The sequence below is a fragment of the Schistocerca americana genome, chromosome 3 (genome assembly GCF_021461395.2).
Source record: "Schistocerca americana isolate TAMUIC-IGC-003095 chromosome 3, iqSchAmer2.1, whole genome shotgun sequence".
NCBI lineage: Eukaryota > Metazoa > Arthropoda > Insecta > Orthoptera > Acrididae > Schistocerca > Schistocerca americana.
In genome coordinates, this window is record NC_060121.1 from 303,053,162 (window position 1) to 303,075,496 (window position 22,335).

Here is a 22,335-nt window from a genome sequence, read left to right on the forward strand (position 1 = left end):
AGTGGCAAGGGGAGGGAGAGAAGAGGGTGAGGGAGAGAGGAGAGGGGAGTAGGATGGGGGAAGAAATTGAGCAGGGCGAGGGGAGGGGAGGGGAGGGGAGGGGAAAGAGGAGCAGGAACGAAGGGGACGGGGGAGAAGGCAGGGAGAGGGGATTGGTGAGGACCGCAGCTGGGCAGGCCAGGGCAGGGGAGGGGAGGGGAGAAGCCTGTCGAGATTGGCAATCAGGGAGGGGGAGAAGAAAGCAGGGAAGGGGCATGGCATGGCTGGTGACCGGGGGGCAGAGCCAGAGCCAAGTCGGCGGGACCGGGGGGCGGGGGCAGAGCCAGAGCCAAGTCGGCGGGACCGGGGGGCGGGGGCAGAGCCAGAGCCAAGTCGGCGGGACCGGGGGGCAGAGCCAGAGCCAAGTCGGCGGGACCGGGGGGCAGAGCCAAGTCGGCGGGACCGGGGGGCAGAGCCAAGTCGGCGGGACCGGGGGGCAGAGCCAAGTCGGCGGGACCGGGGGGCAGAGCCAAGTCGGCGGGACCGGGGGGCAGAGCCAAGTCGGCGGGACCGGGGGGCAGAGCCAAGTCGGCGGGACCGGGGGGCAGAGCCAAGTCGGCGGGACCGGGGGGCAGAGCCAAGTCGGCGGGACCGGGGGGCAGAGCCAAGTCGGCGGGACCGGGGGGCAGAGCCAAGTCGGCGGGACCGGGGGGCAGAGCCAAGTCGGCGGGACCGGGGGGCAGAGCCAAGTCGGCGGGACCGGGGGGCAGAGCCAAGTCGGCGGGACCGGGGGGCAGAGCCAAGTCGGCGGGACCGGGGGGCAGAGCCAAGTCGGCGGGACCGGGGGGCAGAGCCAAGTCGGCGGGACCGGGGGGCAGAGCCAAGTCGGCGGGACCGGGGGGCAGAGCCAAGTCGGCGGGACCGGGGGGCAGAGCCAAGTCGGCGGGACCGGGGGGCAGAGCCAAGTCGGCGGGACCGGGGGGCAGAGCCAAGTCGGCGGGACCGGGGGGCAGAGCCAAGTCGGCGGGACCGGGGGGCAGAGCCAAGTCGGCGGGACCGGGGGGCAGAGCCAAGTCGGCGGGACCGGGGGGCAGAGCCAAGTCGGCGGGACCGGGGGGCAGAGCCAAGTCGGCGGGACCGGGGGGCAGAGCCAAGTCGGCGGGACCGGGGGGCAGAGCCAAGTCGGCGGGACCGGGGGGCAGAGCCAAGTCGGCGGGACCGGGGGGCAGAGCCAAGTCGGCGGGACCGGGGGGCAGAGCCAAGTCGGCGGGACCGGGGGGCAGAGCCAAGTCGGCGGGACCGGGGGGCAGAGCCAAGTCGGCGGGACCGGGGGGCAGAGCCAAGTCGGCGGGACCGGGAGCGGAGCGGAGTGGAACTGTTTAATTCATACATACACACAATAATATAGCACATACAAAAGCAAACGTTTATTCACGACTACACCACTGAAGGAATCTCAGTGAAATTTGGCATTGAGATGGCCTGAATCTTGAGGAAGGACTTTTTCTACTTTCGACAGTTAAAACAAGGAAAAGTTGGCACTTAAATTTATGAACTGGATGGAACACTTTCATTACACCAGTGAACATAGACCCCTGTTAAAATTTTTGTTTCTGCTGGTTGCAAAAAATACAGACTAAATAATACACAGCTACTTCAATAGCATGATGCTTAGAAGCCCGCACCTGTCCAAGTTGTCCGCGTGCACCAATCAGCAGCTACGCTGTAGGCCTATCATGTTGTTGTGTGCTGGGGTAGTTGGGAGGGGGTTCTCATTCATACTTTGTGTTCCGCTTATCTAAACAGGCAGACATGAGACTAGCTTCAGTTTCTGCATCTATTGCAGTTCACTTTCTGACTTACCTTCACTCAGCATTTCAGTACTATTAATATGTGAGCGACGCTGCGGTTAACCGCTATAGTTCAATTCTTTTATCTTGGCGGCTCGCGCATTCCCGCCCAGACGCGGGAGATGGCTGCATTGCCAAGTTGCAAATGACGCACGCGCCAAGAGAAGTAGTGCCATAGTATAGTAGAGTTCGCAAACTTAGATTTAGTGGGGAGCGCGCAGTTTATGAAGTAAAGCCCCCACGGCCGCATTAACCCTTTCACTGCTACAGAGATGTGCTCCCCGCATTCCACACTGTGCACGATTTTGTCATCACTGCACTGCTCGCCTGTGCCGACACACACAGTGTTCTGACAGCTTTGACACTGATCATTCTATTTCTCAAAAACCATTTGGCCCAAAAATTTGATTTTTACACATCTTCTAGACTGATACCTTCCCCCCATAAATGATTTATTTTTGTTTCGATGTTCAATGCAGTTACTGTGCAGCATTAAATGTAGTAAACTATTGCACGAAATTTTGAGAAGTTTGCAGAGGTGAAAGTCCATAGCGTAGACTTTCCGTATGATCGATTTTAGTTGCCACAATGTTGAGAATGAAATGTGGAGAATGTACCTAAATTTCATGTAAAATTTGCTTATAACTATATCTCATTTAATTTAAAGACCAGATAGGTGTCGTATGTAATATTGAGAAATATTCCGTCTTTCGCGACTGTAATAGAAGTTTTATTTATACCAGAGTTATTTCGATTTTTTTCTAAAAAGTTCTGATTAAAACAAAGTTGGCAAAGTACACAAAACTGAATTGTGGACATAATAAAACATAGAAAAAACTAAAATATATTGTCAGTGAGGCACAGTCACAAACAATTTGTGTTTGTCACAACAGACAGCAAATACTTGCCAAAACATAGATCAGTCGACGAAAACTTTGAATATGATCATGTTGCCAAAGCAGTGAAGCAAAGAATTGCGTCCGACAATCAAGTAGCTCAGCAACGTAAGAGCCGAAATTCTGCTCTAAATAATACTTTTAATACTGTCGCAAAAGAATATATCTCAATATGAATAGTAAAACAGCAACTGCGGAAGAGAAGATATACAAACAAAACAGATAACATGAAGATTGTATGTGTGCCTTTTAATTGTTTTTAATTGCTGTAAAAATAAATATTGGAGGACAAAATTAGAATAACCGAAAACTTATTATGATTATAATGAAGAGACAAAGCACTAGAAATTTCAAAAAATTACATTCAAACGAATAAAATTCATGAAGTAAGACACTTCGATATTGTTTTTAAATACAGAAAATATAAAGCACCGAACGAGGTTTGAACTCAGATCCTCTCACTTAGCAACTGAACACTTTAAACATTATGCTAACGCATCTTGTCATTTAAGAGAGCTCCTGGAGGACTTTAACATGTCACGCAAAATACAGACAAACACTGTTGGTATGGCAATGAATTACTCACGTTTCGTCAAAGTACAATAGGAAATAAACAGTTACCGCTGTTCTTTATTGCGGAAAAGTTCGTGAGAATGACACAAACACCTTTCCTTGCTATCGCCTGAATTAGGCGGCTTATTGCTTATTTGGTTTAATTAATTAATAGAATATGAAGCAATTGGTATAAAGAATGCTTTTTCCAAACTTTCTATAAAAGAAAGTCTGCTCTCAAGACATTGCTTTTGTTCAATTACTTTATTTATGACTGAACGTTTCTAAACTGAAGACACTCGTCCGTGCTCTGCACTGCAGTCGAGCTCTGGCAACGCCGTTCTCTGTTCATTGGCTGACTGCGCTTTGTGACGTCAGATGTGCAGAACTAACCTAAACTCGGCCGCCGTCGTAAATGACGCGCACTTTAGTAATCCAGATTACATGTAAAAGTTTGTTCAACAGTTTTCTCATAAAATAGTTAAAACAGATAGTTAATGGTAGTTCAATTACTGCAATTTCCTTACTCACTAAATGGTATGTCTGAATGGGACTGTGGAATGAATTTTAACAACACATACATAAAGACTTGTGTGACCGAACAGAAACAATTTATAATTTTGTACCATTATTACTGTCTGTTTGGATGAAGAAAAATTAACTTAAAATCAGGCTGCATAAATCAATTATTAGAACCTCAATCACCACCAAAGTTTGTATAAAATAATGACTAAGACAAGTTTTATAATGTTGTGTGTTAAGGTGTTGTAGGACGCAGCATGAGGGACCCTGATCAAAGGCAAGGCCTTCAGTATGTGAACACGAAAGGGTCGGAGAAGGGTGCGGTGGAGCTAACGGATGCAGAGCCAGATTAAAATTGGTCCTGCAGAAGTGAAGGACTCTGCCACAACAAATCTGACTTCCTCCTCATTTTCACTGACAAACACAGAAATGTTCAAAATGCAATGGTAGGTTCTTCATAAATGTTTTCTCCTGAGATAAAGTATGATACAGAGAAATTTTATCTTAAACTATTAATACAGTTGTAAAGGAGTCAGTACAAAAATTGTTATCCTTACCTTACAATTTGCTCTACAATCATGATTTATGAATGCTGCTGGCCCAAGCCACAGTTGTGCACAATTCTTGCGGCAGCTGAACATCACAGAAAAATCATTTTTTCCTGGATGTAGCAGCATTGCTTCTTCTTCCTCTGTCAGTTCTGCTATACAACCAACCAAACATGGTATTTTTTCATTCTTGTACCTGTATGGAGGTATAATATAACAGAAGTAAATTTAATCACGTCAAAAATATGGGGCTGATGATCTATTCCTCAGTCCCAAGACATATACTATAAATATACAACAAATACGGAGTCCCACAAGCACTGTACGGAATGCAATGCGTCTGTTAATTCATCAAAAATAGTATTTACGGTTGGAAATCGGCTATATATTTTACAGTACTTAAAAGGAAAAGATCTCAACGTAATAATTACATCCATTACACTCAACATCCAAAATAAATGTTCCTCCCAAAAACTTCTTAGCAGCTTTAACCCAAATCCAGACTGGTGCTCAAACAGGTTCTTGCCTTTCCAAAATACTCTTACAGAGTGAGTTGTCAAGGCACGTTCAAAGATTCAATTTGCTAAACTTCACATATAGAGGCAAAATTCACAAATTAAAACTACCATTTAAGCTAAAGCAGCCTCTGTTTGACATTGACTGACATGGTGAAGCTATAATATAAGGAAGCTATAATATAAGATGCATTCAAAAAGAAATGAGCCGAAGTCTCGATTCGCAAACTGGTGACGGGAGAGTAATATCTGGACATGTGTAATGAGGTATGGTCCCAACCAGCTTGTGTGGAAGTTCACAGCCTGTCGCTAGAGGGCATGATGCACGTCACATGACTAGACAGAGCTAGCAGCAGCATGCATCAATCGTCCAACGTTGCCAGTCGCACTGTAACAGGCGTCAACAGAAGAGCAAAAGGTGGTGGTCGTTTTCTGACAGCGGGAGGAGGAGGAGGAGGAATCTACATTCATCAACAAATGTCAGAAGTGTACGGCGAACACTGCATTTCCCTTGCAAGGGTCAAGACGTGGCACAAGCGCTTCAGGGAAGGACGTGTGTCATTAGGCAATGATGCACGGTCTGGAGCACCACACTGAATTACCGATGTCATCGTCCAGCTGGTGGCTGTAGTCATTACCCAGGACCGTCAAGTGACAGTGAGAGCCATAGCTGCCATGGTCGGATTGAGTGTCAGAAGTGATCACATCATCATGAAGGAACAACTGCACATGTGCAAACTGTGTGCCCAATGGGTGCCCCACAGTCTTCAACCACACCAAGAAGCGTATCGAACGGTCCACTGTCTTGTTCATCTGCAGCACTATGCTCACGAAGGAAATGCCTTCCTGGCAAGAGAGGTGGCTGGAGATGGGTCGTGATGTCATCACATCGAACCAGAATCAAAATGTCGTCATCTCCAGTGGAAGCATCCAGGACCAGGACCAGGACCAGGACCAGGACCACCACCACCACCACCAAAAAAAGCCAAGGCCGTCCATACAAGTGCAGGAAAGGTTATGCTGACATTCTCCTTTGATCAAGATGACCCCCTTCTGATTCACTTCCTGCAGCACAGGACAACAGTGAATGCCCAGCGTTACTTGCAAACCTTGACCACCCTTCACCAGGCAATCAAATCAAAACGACCATGCAATCTCACCCACGGGGTCATTCTGCTCCATGACAATGCAAAGTCTCACACGGCCAACAGTTGCAGCACTCCTGCAGACATTCAAATGGGACATTCTTGGCCACCCTCTATACAGTCCAGACCCCTCTGTGATTATGCCATTTTTGGTACTCTTAAAAAGGCTCTGAGGGGCAAAGGATTCACTATACATGAGGAACTGGTTAACATCACAGCCCCAGGAATTTTATGAGACAGCCATTCACCGAACTGTGTCACAGTGGGACAAGTGTCTCAACAGCCAGGGTCAATACTTCTAATATACATGTACTGGTTTCTGTAATTATGCCCTGGCTTATCTCTTTCTGAATGCCCCTTATATTATGATGACTCCCTGAATAACTCAGCTGCTAGGAACACAGGCTATGAAAAGTCATGGTCCATATTTGAGTCATGATACATCCTGAAATTTAATTCTGGCAGTAAGTTTTACTATATGTTTGTTAATATCAATGGCACTGCACAAAACAAGAACTACACAAATATCATTCACATCTACCAAACATTTACAATAACTTATTTATTTTGAATGAGTGGAGGCAGTATGCTGAGGAGTGGGGAGGGGACAGTTTATAGGTACAGACTGCATGGATGGAGGCAGTGTTGAGGGGGTGGCTCCATGTGTAAGGGGTGTGGGTGGGTCAAGGTGCAAGGACTCAATTTGAATTCATGGGTGAGAAGGAGGGGGTTTGTTGAGAGGGAGTGACTGAGGCGGTTTGCTTGATTGTGGAAGTGAGACATGGTGCTGGTTGAGGGAGAGGGTGCATGAGCACATCTTGCTGGCTGAGAGGGGGAGGCACATGTTGCTGGTTGAGGCAACATGGAGGGTCCTAATTTTGCGGGGGGAGGGGGGGGGGGAGGCTGTACCCAGGTTGAGGTGGTGAAACAGTGCTGGGGCATGTGTGGATTAAAGGGACTGGCTGAGGGGCATGTGCAGGTTGAGGGCATGGAGTTGAAGCAGTGGTTGAAGTGCTGGAGGCACTGAGGTGTGCCGTGGTTGAGGGAGTTAAGGGGTGTGTAGGTTGAGGGGTGTATGTGGGTTGAGGGAGCTTGGCAGGGCAAGTTGGGGGCTTGGTGGGGGGCTGAGCAGGCATGTTAGGGGGCGTGTTGATGAGGCGGGTTGAGGGGGTTGAAGGGAAGTTTGAGGTTAGCATGTTCAGGGAGGGTTGTGTGATTCAGGTTGAGGAAGGCATCTTGACATGGCAGGTTGAGGGGAGGTATGTTGGTTAGTTTGTGGGATTGAAGGGACCAGACCGCGACAGTCATCGGTCCCTTTTTCCAAAAAATTCAAACATCTACACACAAGAAAAACGAACAATGGAGATGACAAGAGACGACACAGGACAAGAAAGACTCAGACAGAGACCACACAAAAGGAATTAAAATCACACAGAGAGTGACAGTGGTTGGCCGATCATAAGAGGCAAAAAAGGAGAAGGCAACCACCCAGAAACACACTAAAAAACCCAGTCTAAAATCATAGGCCAAAGACCAGACTCAACACAAAAGAAAACTACAAACACTTAGATTAAGTGATAAAAGCCCCCTGCCCGAATAAAACGCAAAACTAAGACTGCCATAGCGTTGTCATCTGTTAGAAGGGCAGGGAGCTTATCAGGCAGCGCAAACGTCTGCCAGAGCACAGTTAAAAGGGGACAGTCCAACAAAATGTGGACCACCATCAAAGCCGACCCGCAGCGACATACAGGCGGGTCCTCATGGTGCAGTAAATGGCTGTGTGTCAGGCGGGTGAGGCCAATGCTGAGCTGACAAAGGACAACTGTGTCCCTGCGAGGGGCTCACATGGATGACCGCCATACATTCGTCATCTCCTTGATAGGACGGAGTTTGTTTGGTGTGGTCAGGTCGCACCATTCAGTGTCCCAAAGTGCGAAAATTTTGCAGCGTAAGACTGCTCGCAAATCATTCTCCGGGAGGCCAATGTCCAGAGATGGTTTACTGATGGCCTGTTTGGCCAGGCGGCCAACATGTTCATTGCCTGGTATCCCAACACGGCCTGGGGTCCACACAAAGACCACAGAGCGGCCGCAACGGGCAAGAGTAGGGAGGGACTCCTGGATAGCCATTGCCAGATGAGAGCGAGGGAAACACTGGTCGATAGCTCGTAAACTGCTCAGGGAGTCGCTACGGATAACGAAGGACTCACCTGAGCAGGAGCGGATATACTCTAGGACACGAGAGATGGCGACCAGCTCAGCAGTGAAAACGCTACAGCCAGGCAGCAATGAGTGTTGTTCGTAATAGTCTCCTAGAGTGAGAGCATAACCGACACGACCAGCAACCATCGAATCGTCAGTGTAAACAATGCCATAGCCCTGATATGTGGCAAGGATGGAAAGTAAGCGGCGGCGGAAGGCCTCAGGAGAAACTGAGTCCTTCGGGCCCTGTGCCAATTCGAACCGAAGGCAAGGGTGAGGCACACACCACGGGGGTGTACGCAAAGGAGCCCGGAAAGGAGGTGGAAGAGGCAAAACCCCAAGCCCGGAGAGAAGCTCTCTGATGCGGACCGCGATCGTACAACCCGACTAAGGGCCGACATTCTGGGAGATGGACGACCAACTGAGGGAACAGGAGACGATAATTAAGATGCCTGGGCAAGCCACAAACATGTGTACCATAAGCGGCCAGTAAACGTTGGCGTCGTAACCGCAGTGGAGGGACACCTGCCTCCACAAGTATGCTGTTTACAGGGCTGGTCCGGAAAGCGCCAGTGGCAAGTCGAATCCCACTGTGAAGGATGCAGTCCAGCACCCGCAACACAGAAGGCGATGCTGAACCATAAGCCAGGCTCTCAAAATTCAGACAGGACCAAATTAACGGCTGGTAGAGCTGCAAGAGAGTAGATCGGTCGGCTCCCCAGCTGGTGTGGCTCAAGCATCGCAGAGCATTAAGATGCCGCCAACACATCTGTTTAAACTGCCGAACATGAGGGAGCCAAGTCGACCAGGCATCAAAAACCACACCCAAAAACCGATGCGTCTCCACCACAGCAAGAGGTTCGCCGTCAAGACAAAACTGTGGCTCAGGGTAAACAGTGCGTCGCCGGCAGAAATGCATAACGCAGTCTTGGCAGGCGAAAACTGGAAACCATGCGCTACAGCCCAAGACTGCGCCTTGCGAATAGCGCCCTGCAGCTAACGTTCAGCAGCTGCAATGCCAATGCAGCTATAGTAGAGGCAGAAGTCGTCAGCATAAAAGGACGCTGAGACAGACGTACCCACCGCCGCAGTGAGCCCATTAATTGCAATTAAAAACAGGCAGACACTTAAGACAGATCCCTGCAGCACCCCGTTCTCCTGAACTCGGGGGGGAGGGGGGGGGGGGGGGGGGGACTATGGGAGGCCGCAACTTGCACGCGGAAGGTACGATGCTCGTATCGAATGCCTTCCGCATGTCAAAAAAGAGAACGACGAGGTGCTGACAGCGGACAAAGGCTGTACGGATGGCTGACTCCAGGGTCACCAGACTGCCAGCGGCAGAGCGGTCCTTACGGAACACACCCCGAGACGGAGCCAGAAGGTCCCGGGACTCGAGTACCCAACTCAACCACCGGCTCACCATCCATTCAAGCGACTTGCAAAGAACGTTGGTGAGGCTAATGGGGCGGTAGCTGTCCACCTCCAATGGGTTCTTGCCAGGTTTCAAAACAGAGATAACTATGCTTTCCCGCCATTGCGACAGAAACTCACCCTCGACCCAGATACGGTTGTAAAGGTCAAGGAGGCGTCGCTGGCTGAGAGGTGTTTCACCATCTGACAGTGGATGTGATCTGGCCCGGAAGCTGTATCAGGGCAAGCGGCTAGGGCACTTTGGAATTCCCACTCACTGAATGGAACATTGTAAGATTCAAGATAGCGCTTGTGAAATGAAAGGCTCCGACGCTCTAACCACTCTTTAATGGAGCGGAAAGTCAGTGGGTAATTCGCAGAAGCGGAACTCTGAGCAAAACGCTCTGCTAAGTTGTTGGAAATTGTGTCTGGGTCAGTACAAACTTCTCCATTCAGTGAAAGCTCAGGGACACTGACGGACGTCGGATAGCCATAGAGTCGCCGAATCTTGGCCCATACCTGCGATGGAGAGGTATGGAGGCCAATGGTGGAGACATACCGTTCCCAGCACTCCTGCTTGTGTTGGCAAATGAGGCGGCAGGCCCGCGCATGGAGCCGTCTAAAGGCGATGAGTTGTGGTAATGAGGGATGTCACTTGTGACGCTGGAGTGCCCACCTATGATCTCTAATCACCTCAGCAATCACAAGCGACCACCAAGGCACAGTCCTCCACCGAGGGGACCCAGAAGAACAGGGAACAGCAGATTCTGAGGCAGTAATGATGCCGGTGGTGACGGAGTGAACCACCACATCAATGGCGACATTGGAAAGAGGCTCAATAGCAACAACGGAGGAGAACAAGTCCCAGTCAGCCTTATTCATAGCCCATCTGCAGGTGCGCCCAGAAGAGTGGCGCTGTGGCAATGACAGAAAGATCGGAAAGTGGTTACTACCGCAAAAGTTGTTGTGCACCCTCGATTGGACAGATGGTAAGAGGTTAGGGCTGCAAATCAAAAGGTCGATTGCTTAGTATGTGCCATGAGCCACACTGAAATGCGTGAAGGCACCATCATTTAAAAGGGAAAGTTCGAGCTGTGCCAATACATGCTCAACGGTGGCGCCTCGGCCTGTTGCCACTGATCCAAACCACAGTGGGTTATGGGCGTTGAAGTCACCCAGTAAGAGAAAAGGGGAGCGGCAATTCGGCTATCAGCGCAGCCAGGACATGCTGCGGGACATCACCATCCGGTGGAAGATACAGACTGCAGGCAGTAACAGCTCTGGCATCCACACCTGAACAGCGACAGCCTCTAAAGGTGTTTGTAGAGGGACAGACTCGCTGTGAGGGGAGTGGAGGACGTAGATGCAGACGCCACTAGATACCCTTTTATAACCTGCCCGGTTCCTGTAACAACCCCGATAGCCATGGAGGGCGGGGGTTCGCATTGCCAGAAGCCAAGTTTCTTGAAGAGCAATGCAGAGGAACGGGTGAAGTCTGAGAAGTTGTCTGAGATCAGTGCCACTGGAGGATGATATTGTCCATGGCTGAAAAGGTGCGAAGGGACTGGGGAGGCATATTACGCCGCTGGGTCACCGGCTGCCACTGATTTAGCACCTGTACAAGTGCTATCCAAGGTGTCTGAGGGACCGGCGAGATCGAGGTCCTCAGGAGACGCCACGGTCTCCACCATCTCGGACGCAGAGCTCTAAGGTTGCGATGGGGTGTGTGCCACCGCTAGTTCCTTGGCTTTAGAGGTCTTCCTCCGGGACGGAGGAGGATCGCGAAGCCCTACGACCAGCTGCTTGTGGAAACCTGGTAAGGGAGGGACCCAAGGGACCCCTTGCGAGCGAGAGTAGTTGAAGAAGTTGGTCACTTCTCCGGCTTAGAAGTGGGGACGGACGCCCCCAATGGGTGGGTGGGGGGGGGGGGGGGGGGGCATCAGAGGTAGGTGGTGCAGAAGGAACAGGGTGGGTAGTGCCTCCCACGGGCAAGGGGGCGTGTGGAGTTGTACGGCTCAGCAATCTGGCTGGAATTCGCTGAACTGATGGGGCTAGCGCGGGTGTTGTAGCAGCGGCGTATGAAGATGACATTCTCACAGGATGTAACGGTTCAAATTTCCTCTTAGCCTCAGTATAGGTCAGTTGATCCAGGATCTTATATTCCATGATTTTTCACTCTTTCTGTAATATCTTGCAGTCTGGCGAGCAAGGTGAATGATGCTCTCCACAGTTGACACAGATGGGAGACGGGGCACATGGAGTATTGGGATGTGATGGACGTCCGCAATCTCGACATGTGAGGCTGGAAGTACAGCGGGAAGACAAGGCCAAACCTCCAGCACTTGAAGCACCGCATGGGGGGAGGGACATCACACTCGTAGACCATCACCTTGATCTTCTCCAGTATTGTATCACCCTTGAAGGCCAAGATGAAGGCACTGGTAGCAACATGATTATCCTTCGGAGCCCGATGAACGCGCCAGACGAAATGAACACCTCGACGCTCTAAGTTGGCGCGCAGCTCGTCATCAGACTGCAAAAGTAGGTCACTATGGAAAATAATACCCTGGACCATATTTAAACTCTTATGTGGTGTGATGGTAACGTTAACATCCCCCAACTTGTCACAAGCAAGTAACCTTCGCGACTGGGCAGAGGATGCCGTTTTTATCAAAACTGACCCAGAGCGCATTTTGGACAAGCCCTCCACCTCCCCAAATTTGTCCTCTAAATGCTCTACAAAAAACTGAGGCTTTGTGGACATGAAAGACTCCCCAACAGCTCTCGTACAAACTAGGAACTGGGGCGAATAACTGCCACTACTATCCTGAGACTTACGCTCCTCCCACGGTGTGGCCACGGAGGGGAACGTTTTCCAATCATGTTTCTGAGCATTAAATTGAGTCCGAGAACGCTTAAGAGACTGCCGGAGTCCCGATGCCCCAGGGAGATAGGCATCTACTCCTTGGGAGATAGGCATCTACTCCTTGGCATACGTGGGGAGTTAACGGCGCAGCCATCAGCAGAGCGATCCCTGTGTTGTCAGGAGGCTACAACCAACAGGGGTACATGGTGGCCCCACCACAATGGACTGGCTACCATGCTGGATATTAGGTGACAAGTAGTCCATGTTTGTTGTCAGTGCAGAAAGTGGCACTGCACAGTGCATGGCGGAAAATGCACGCAGGAACGTGTCCATGCCCAAGAGTTGGAGAGCGGGCAGGACTGCAATGCAATGACGATTAAGCTGGCAAAAGGTCTCAATGCACAATGGACACAATGCACCAAGTAAGGCGCCCTTCCCCAATCGGCTCGCTCTTCGGAAGGATTTTGAGATAAGGAGGTCAAACCCAACAGGGGACCATCACATAAAGACCGAAACGTTTGAGACTCCTTTTAGTCGCCTCTTACGACAGGCAGGAATACCGCGGGCCAATTCTTACCCCCAAACCCACAGGGGGAGGTTGAGGGGAGGGTTGAAGGGGACATGTTGAGAGGCAGATGAGGAGGTGGTTTAAGAGAGTGGTCAGAGTTCCTGTGCTGCTGACTGCTAGCCCACTAGCCTGTCAGGCAGGCTGGCCCATCAATGGCCCATCTCAGTTCAGCCAGCCTGTATCCGTAATCCAGCGTGGCACCTTCAACCCAGCCAGACTACAGCTTGTGAGCTGCCATTTGGTGTAGGATGCAACATACACTGTGTGCTACGTTTGTCTGCACTGCAAGCTCTTGTCACCAACATCTTGAATGGGCCTGAAGTTTCATGCAGTCAGCATAATGATTCCTGTAGCCTATTCAAGTTTTTAATACAAATGAAAACTGCAGAAGAAATTAGCAATAGTATAATAAGAGTTTGAATAGAACTAATAACTATAGACATATCACAAACCTGTTTAACATAAAATACCTCAACTACTTAAACTTGTACAAGAAGCTAATTTGATGCAAGCTCTGCATCACATCTGTCCTGCAGGAAAAGCACTTATTTATTCATCCAGTACTTTCATGAAAAAACTGTGTACAATCCAAACAGCGCCCATATCCTGAAACCTTTCTTCTGGAAGAACAAGTCATGCATAAATGAATTTGCATTCAGCCACAGCCATAGTAGCAGGAATAGCTAAAAAGGATTTGGAAACCAGTGCCACTGCAATTTCCAATGGGAAAGCAGCACATTTTGGAACTTAATTACGTGAATGGTCTGTCATTGCGCAGTCATTACATCCTCAAAACACACAATAGCATTCTCGGATATGATATCCTGTACAGTCTAGTCTTCAAATCATCTTTTCTTAGGCAATGGGTTATTATTCTCCGATTTTCCTTTCAGTATATCTCAAATTACATCCAGATAACTACGTTTACACGAAAACATGGTCAAATGAAAGTTGGAGGAATTAAGATGCAAAATTCATTTTAGCAGTTAACAGTGTGGGCAGCAAATTAGATGCAACTTCAGGATTATTGAGAAAGTGTGTGCCAGACTAAGACTCTTTAACCTGGAAACTTCTGTCTTTCACAGGCTAATTCTCTGGCGACTAAGCTAACCATGTTCAACTCATGACATGCAATCACCATTTTACTTCCACCAGTACCTCTTTCTCAACCCAAAATTCACAGAAGTTCTCCTGCATACCTTGCATGACTAGTATTCCTCAAAGAAAGGGTACCGTGGGTGGCAGGGTACGTGTCCAATACAGGAAGGGCAAACAGTGTAACGAGCAAAAGACGTGTGGTCAGTGGAGAGTGGGACAGTGGAATGTGTGCAAAAGAAAAATGATGATTTTCTTAAAATGGTCATGTGGATATTTTATTATTATTCTAAGTGACCGTAGTGTAAAGCACCTACATCAATGAGGGTCATCGGCATGTGTCAATGTCATCAGAACATGATAAGTTATTTTACCTTCATAGCTGTATTATAACGTGAAAAAATGCTATCAAAAGAATATTGCCACTGTATAGTCCACTCCTTTTTGTGTCTGCACATAACTGCTATTGAATACAGCAGTTATCCTTTCCCAAAACGTATCCTTCTCCGAATCCATATGCGTAAGTGTAAAGGGCTGAATTTATAGGCCCTTGTCAACATCCCAACCTATCTTAATGCTCTTCCAGGAGTTAAACATGGAATGCTGTTGATTTCTCTAAAGGTACACTTGTTCAAATCTTCGTGGACGAGAGAAAGCTAACTGCAGTAACGAAGTCTTTAAAATTGTAATATGAATGCTTCAATGTTTAACAAAGTCCAATCTGCCTCATATGCTGTCACAGTGTTTCAAAAAAGCCACTAAGCTGTGCAGCACTTGTTCGCATTGCTTAATTAGTTTTGGGAATTTGTTTTCCGAGTTATGCTCAAATGAAATGGTGAAGCATGACTGATTTATATTTGAAAGTAGGGTGTAGTCTTTTCACTGAGAAATACCTATAAGCACTGGGGTGGTGTGCAGATCGTGGTTAAAAATTATGTAACCACGCCAATGAGTTACTTCCAGGAGGCCTGCCATCTAACATGATAATCTTAAGTATTTGCTACCAAGCACATGTAAACGCACATCATCACAGCACACTTGATGCAATGATACATTATGAAAGAATTAATGACTCTATATAAGTTTGTTAATAATTACTCTGAGTGTTGCTGCCAAATTCTCCATTACATAGCAATGATATTGAACTTACAAGACAGGGTGATAAAAGTGTGATCAGAAACTGAAAGGAATTTTTGTTTTTCTTAAAAATCTTTAATAGTTCACCCCCCCTCAGGCATCATACACATGTGCCAGCACTTTCTTGAACTGACCTCTCGTTATGGTTTTAGCCCCTTCAGCGATTGTATTTTTATCTCATCAATGGTGGTAAAACAACATCCTTTCAGGGTTTCCTTCAGCCTCAACAACAGAAAGAAATCACAGGTGGCCATGTTCACTTAATACTGTGCCTGAGGCAACATACGAGTTTTGTTTTTATATAAAAAAGAGGGGGGGGGGGGGGGGTGTCAAGAACAAGCACTGAGGGGTCAGGGAGAGCATTATCGTTATGCAATTTCCAAGAGTGGTTTTGTCACACTTCTCATCGTTTTCTTCAGATTGTTTTGCACAAATGGCTCCTAACTTCTAGATAGTGTTCCTTACAACCATAGGGCAGGAACTCATGATCCACTAACCCATTGTAATCAAAGAAAACTGTGAGAATAACCATCAAATGTGATTAAACTATTCAATTTTTTTTTTCGGTCTTGGCTCCTCAGGCAGCTTTCATTGGGACAACTGGGCCTTTGTTTCAACGTTCATCTTATTTCATCACATGTCATAACTTTCTTTAGAAGTTCTGGCTTCTTGTTGACTTCATTCAGCAATTCCTGCGCAATGACTTTGCAACATTTTTTACCTAAATTCAACAACTTTGGATCAAACTTTGCTGCAACACATATCACACCAAAAACATCCGAAAAAATTGCTTGGTATGAGCCAAAGGATATGTTGACATCATCAGCAACCTCTCTGATGATGATCTAGTGATTTTCCAGACACATTTTCATTACTTCTTTGGACATTTTCGTCAGTAATTGATGAGCTATTGGGTTTCCTTGGCAGTCACCTCAAAGGTTCCCCCCCCCCCCCCCCTTTGAAATGTTTATACTACTTGTAAACTCTTGTCTTACTGATAGTAGATCTACCAAAAGCTACTGTGGACTTTTTGAATGCAGTGCTACACTTTACTTCATTTTTCAAGCAAAATTTAATTCAAATTCTTTGAGGCATTGTTTTTTAAAGTAAAAATTAGCTGAGCACTCAAAAACACTTATGACCTTTTGAACAGTCAACAATACACTAAATATTCAAAACAGATGAATACGCAAATATACAACAAGAACATGTGTGCCAAGAAGTTTTTTTTTTTTTTTTTTTAAACTGAAAATCGAATGTATAAAGCTCATAAAATTAAAAAAACCCTGTTATTTTTTTATCACACCTTATTAAGTCTAGAACGAGAAAAATCAACAGTGTCAATAGTCAAGGTAAAAGAACTTGTTGGCATATTATTAAAACCAAACAGATCTATAACATGCAAATTATGGAAGGAGGGACATAACATCAGAGAGGAGCTCTTAGTATTTGATACATACATACATACATACATGCACACACGTGGTGCCACTTGTTCGTCATTGAAAAATTCAGTCTCTCAACTTACTAAACTGACTGAGTATTACTTGCTTGACCTACAACAGTCACACCACGTATTATAAAATATGTTTTCTGCGGCAAACAGTGTCTAACCTGATGTTAGCTAGTCCTCGAAAACTTTCTTAATGCAGTTTTTTTTTCTATTTACCTAACTGTGGGTTATAGGCATTTCACTACGACCTCCCATTACATTATGTGCCCATAACTTGGAATATTTAAAATAAATAAGTAAAATTACAGATGGTTGCTAATAACGCAATGATACTGACACTGTTAACAAAACATTAGGAACCTTTACTTTCAACTGCAAATTTAATTTTTATTTACTGTGCTTCAGCCAAGACAAAACTGTTTTCAGTCAAGACTGCCAAGTATTCAATTAACTAGAAGCATGATTATGTTTTCTTTAATGTTGAAGGAAATTTGTTTTCCAAACTGTAATAAAAGTTTAGGAGTGCACACAATTCTATCTGAAAGTCATAGCGGAATACTTTACATAGATGGACATAGGAGATACCCTGTAGCTACAACATAATTCAATGTCAGAGGTTCCTATCAACCCTCTTATGTTTACTCTGTCAATTTTGTACACATTGTTTATTTTGGGTATGGAATAACAAGATCTCTGCAAGATATAAACACAAACAAAAACTTACCATTTTTTTGTGGCCGATATCTTTGCACCTTTCTGTCCTTCAAGAGAATATCGATAACAAGGCTCAATAATGAAACCAGAATCTTTGTCGAAGACTCTTAAATAGCGATATATCTGCAATTTAAAATGTCTGTTAGCTAATTCATTAAACTGGTTTACAAAAAATAAATAACTCTGTTACAATAATATTACATGTTCCTCTAAGCGCAGTTGCTGCTGCTTCGACTTGAAATGCGTCATCCGTGGCATCCATTCACCAGATATTAAACGATTATATGCCTTTTCATAATTTTGTGTCACTATGAACTCTTCTATGATTCCTTTCAATTCTTCTTTGTTTGCTTTTAGAGGTCTGTACCTGAAAACCAACGCAATACATGCACGTATTATTTAATTGGTCATGTTTTCTGCATTTACAGTACCTTCCGTCATAGCTTAGTTTGTAAAAAGAATTGTTAATTACATCTGAGAACTGAAGTAAAACGCAAGAAAGACAAAACTGTACAAATTGCAGCTAGCCTTTCAGTATAAGCTTTTGTCATCTTTCTATGCCTTATCTTTTCGCATTCTGAAGGCAATGAATAATTTTAGTAGTACCAACAACAACAACAACAACAACAACAACAACAACAACAACAACAACACAGGCCACAACATGGGTTTTAACTGAACTAAAGGAACAGTAAAAATTTAAGGCTGCACAGTTGCTAACGAGTTAAACCTTTGCCTTTCTACTAACAGCCTTCTTTGTTTCCCAGTTCTTTTACACATCAAGATGATAAGTAAAGTTTTATGATTAAAATACTAATTATTCAAATACTCCCATAAAAAGAATGTAAACAAGAGTTGAATTTCAGCAGTAGCTAAATAATGATCACAAGTTTCTAGGTCAAACATTTAATTTACGATATTTCTAAAGATAACTATGCAACAGTCCTCTTGCACAGATCAATAACACATTACACTGTGAAACTGCCACATGATTACAGTATTCCCACCAACTGACATATCTATACCCAAATCTCATTGTCTTTTTCAGTGAAAAGAACTTTTTCACAGTGCCAAAGTTGTCAGTGATTAACAAGTAATACAGACTACACCATAAACAGTGGTTGAGCATGATGAAACCAGTGTTAGGATTACACTGGTACAACCTGAGGAAATGTGTCGAATTCACAGTGAATATGGCCTACATTTGTAGAATAGCAAGCAATAATTTGCAAATGCAGATTACATTAAGCAAGGTGTGAAGTAAATTACAGCTGTTATACCTAGTGTTTACATTCAAAACTTGTAGGAACATAGCTATTTTGAAGAGATTCTTACTGAAAACTATTGCTTCCCACATTACATAATAGTGGTGAGGAGATCTCATGTTAGTTACTGTACCTGATGTTCATCTTGTGAGTAACAAAACCCAAATGAGGATCAAGAACTAATGACGTCGCCAAATCGTCATTCTCCGACAGCTCTTTTGGTGACATTCCTGTTGGCTGCATCTTGTGAAACAGATGTCGAGGCACCTGATCCACAACCATCCTGATTCACTGAAGCAAACAAGTCCCAGTGATTCCACAGCACCACAGTGAAGGCATCTAATTAACTTCATTACAACATTATTTGCTGCATCTGAGGAGCATTGTGCTTGCTACGTGTGCACAGAAATTAAAATAGCTACAAATAAAACGAGGGAAATGAATATGACGAAAACAAAAATGAAACTGAAAAAATATTTCCCCAAGACACCTATTTAAAGTTACAAAGTCGAGAAAAGATAGAGTGGTAACCATGACACAAAGTTAAACTTTTTTACGTACTAGCTGTAAACGCAGAGGTTGGTGTAAGAACACTTCACTTAGCCTAACTGAATACAATTCGATTACTTGCACTTACACACCGCCAGAACATGGGGTCATTCTTGATGACAGAAATGTGACAGATTAAAAACATATGACAAGAGCGTTCGGCAACTGAGTCAGACGTAGGGTACAGAAAGTTCTGAGTCGCGTGCATAGAACTGGTGTCATTTGTAACCAAATACCGAATGTGAAATATTGAAACGAAAAATATTCTTGACACGTAATGCACACTTAATTCTATAAGTGTTACTTTATGCGTTGTAGTTAACTTTCTATAAACAAAACCTTCCTTGCCGATTGGGGCAATCACAAACACGGTTATTATTATACAACTGAAGTTTCAAAAATTTGGATTATGGATGCGTAATACACATGAGCATCTCTCTTTTTCGCAGACTCTAGGATTTGTCAAACTAGTTCAACATTTAAAAATGAGTAGCCTTAACAGGACTGCACACGGCAGCAGTATTTCTAGTTGCCCATGCACCACGAGTAATGATACTGTGTACAGCTGATACTTCCTATATCGTATCTGCATAACATTTATAAAAACAAACTCGATGACACGCATGAAGCTATTTGTTACAAACGACACTCCCCCATGGACACAAAAGATACGCGATGGAATGATGCTACGTATTCCACACATATGCGCCACAAATACAAAAGTGTAATATCGTCACATACTGTGTTGTCACTTCCAAAACACAGAATTTTTAGATTTACTGAAGACAGAGGAAAGAAACATTGCGAAGTTCATACGAAAACCGTTAAAAAGTTCAATGGCTAGCTGCATGGTTCGGCATCAATTTGGGTCCAAGCACATGACAAACATGTACTTCAAACACATTTCCTTACCTAATTACAAAAAGAAATATTGCAGAACTATGTTTGTCAGTCAGCTCCCCACTAAACTACTACATAAGGTGTGTCTGTTGCACATTATGCGAAAATCTGTACACTTCTTCCCGATAGACGCTTCGAACCAATCATGGCAGACAAGGATTCACTCAATACACGCCTACAGCTGACGTACACCACTGTATACTACCGAATCTCCATTTAATTTTCTAGGATAATACAAAGTTCGTATCTAATTTAAAAACGTTAACTACAACAACATATTAGCTGCCATTCCAATCGTTGCTCCAACTCCGGAACTACTTATGACTTCGCGGAGGAATTCGTATAACGGTGGTTCTACTACAATAAGGTCTATTTTGTCGTTTACGTGTCCATGGCCTTCTTGAATATTAGTGAAGCTTGCTTACATTGTTGGTTTGCAATAAGCTGGTGATGATTAGAGAATGGACGATAGGAGATATAATATTTGATCATTTCCCAGGAGTAAAATACGTATTGGAAATGAAAATTGCAAAGGATCGTTAAGTAATAAAAAAAAAAAAACAGTGCAAAAGGATTCAGGGTAGGAGAGAGAGAATGTAAATGACGGGATTTAAAAAAAATTACACCGGGACTCGGTACCATTGGCAAAAGTGTAGTTTTGGAGTCGTTGGGATCTAAGTGAAGACAACGAATACATTTTATAACTCCCTGCTTTTCATACATATTTCCGTGCAGACTACATTTGATGTTTTAACAGATCTCTATAAACGCCTGCATGTAGGTGGGCCTAATATCTCATTCGTATGTGTACTTGGAGTTGGTCTCATATTTTATTCGTATTACATTTTTTGTATCCGATCAACCTGCTATTACAGTACTTAGGCCTATGTAAGTTGTGCTTCACACTGTAATTGATACTTAGCCGTGAGATTTATATAACCAAAAACACCCTGGCCAGTTCTCTACGAGATTGCCCCAGTTAACTTAGTCGGCATCTTCTGTTTTGCATGATTCCTGCCATAATGTCTACGACTTTACACTCCGTTGTTCCCAGTTAAGCGATCACCAAACAAACGTAGTGGTTACCCATTTTTCTACTTAACTTTTTGTGTATGACATATGCACTAAATCATATCAAGAAAAGAAATCCAGCTTGATAGGAAACTCAAGGCTCGTGATTACTGGTACTTTTATTAGTGCATAAAAACGTAGTCACTGAACCTGAATTATTATTTATCAGAAGAATATTAAACAATTGGGGCAATATAGAAAGGAGGCTCAGATTTGCATAACTTTAATGGAGGGGATGGGATAGTGATTCTGGGGAGCGAAAGGGAATAAGAAAAAGGTGATGGTGAAAAATATATATATATATATATATATATATATATATATATATATATATATATATATATATGACTGGAGGAAAAAATGGGACACCTTTGTTACATGCTTCTTGATATGCTCAGCATTTCAATTGAGCCTCGAGGAAGTAGTTTCTGAGAGTGAATGATAGACTGTGGTAAAACAGAGAAAGAAGAGAAACAAAACATTTCAGACATGGTGTTATAGATGTTTTGAGGCAAAAGCAGCTTAAGTGGCAGAAATGGAACTTAAGATAACTGTACAAAACTCCTGGACCCGAGAAAAATACTACAAAAACTATCTGCAGGGTAAAATGTGCTTTTGACAAGAACCTCTTCGTTCACATTTAGGGAGACTTCAAGACAGACTCATCTGAGACTTCTGTAACACTTTCAAATAAACTCTCTGCAAGTGCAGTCTCCCATGTCTGCACTTAAGGGGCCCTAAGTTGTGTACAGTAAGAACAACTGTCATATCCTGGTAAATTATTTCAAATTCTTGCTTAATTTTGAGGGCCCAAAATCCAGTTTCAAGTTCAGAAACAGCACACCGTTCCATCCTGGTTCACTACTTCCCACAAGAGATCTTGGACAACTCATTTTTCACAAAAGAAAAATAAGGCACCAGGGGAAGATTTGAAAATTGCTGTGAAAGAATGCAGAAGAAAAGAGGGCTGATGAACTGAGATAATCCACATCTGGGAAACAAGAACACCCATGTCAGCAGTTCTCCACATTGATCTACCCACTTCACAAGAAGGGTGACAGACTGAATGTAAACAATTATCATGTCATCTTTCTTCTCT

General features: G+C 44.9%; 1 protein-coding gene across 2 annotated transcripts in view; it reads right to left on the reverse strand.

Moving 5' to 3' along the window:
- LOC124605095 overlaps positions 1 to 20,470 on the reverse strand; it is a 44,619-nt gene extending 24,149 nt beyond the window's left edge. The window contains exons 1-5 of one of the 2 annotated variants that reach the window (XM_047136545.1): positions 20,178 to 20,470; positions 18,850 to 19,007; positions 17,653 to 17,818; positions 17,462 to 17,574; positions 4,357 to 4,543 (exon numbers count right to left, since the gene is read on the reverse strand). In XM_047136545.1, coding sequence (XP_046992501.1) covers positions 4,357 to 4,543; positions 17,462 to 17,574; positions 17,653 to 17,818; positions 18,850 to 18,998 — 615 coding nt within the window. In that variant the 5' untranslated portion in view covers positions 18,999 to 19,007; positions 20,178 to 20,470. Of the gene's footprint in view, positions 1 to 4,356; positions 4,544 to 17,461; positions 17,575 to 17,652; positions 17,819 to 18,849; positions 19,131 to 20,177 lie in introns of those variants that run through there. The other variant, XM_047136546.1, reaches the window with a different exon arrangement.
- Between the last annotated feature and the right edge of the window lie 1,865 nt (positions 20,471 to 22,335).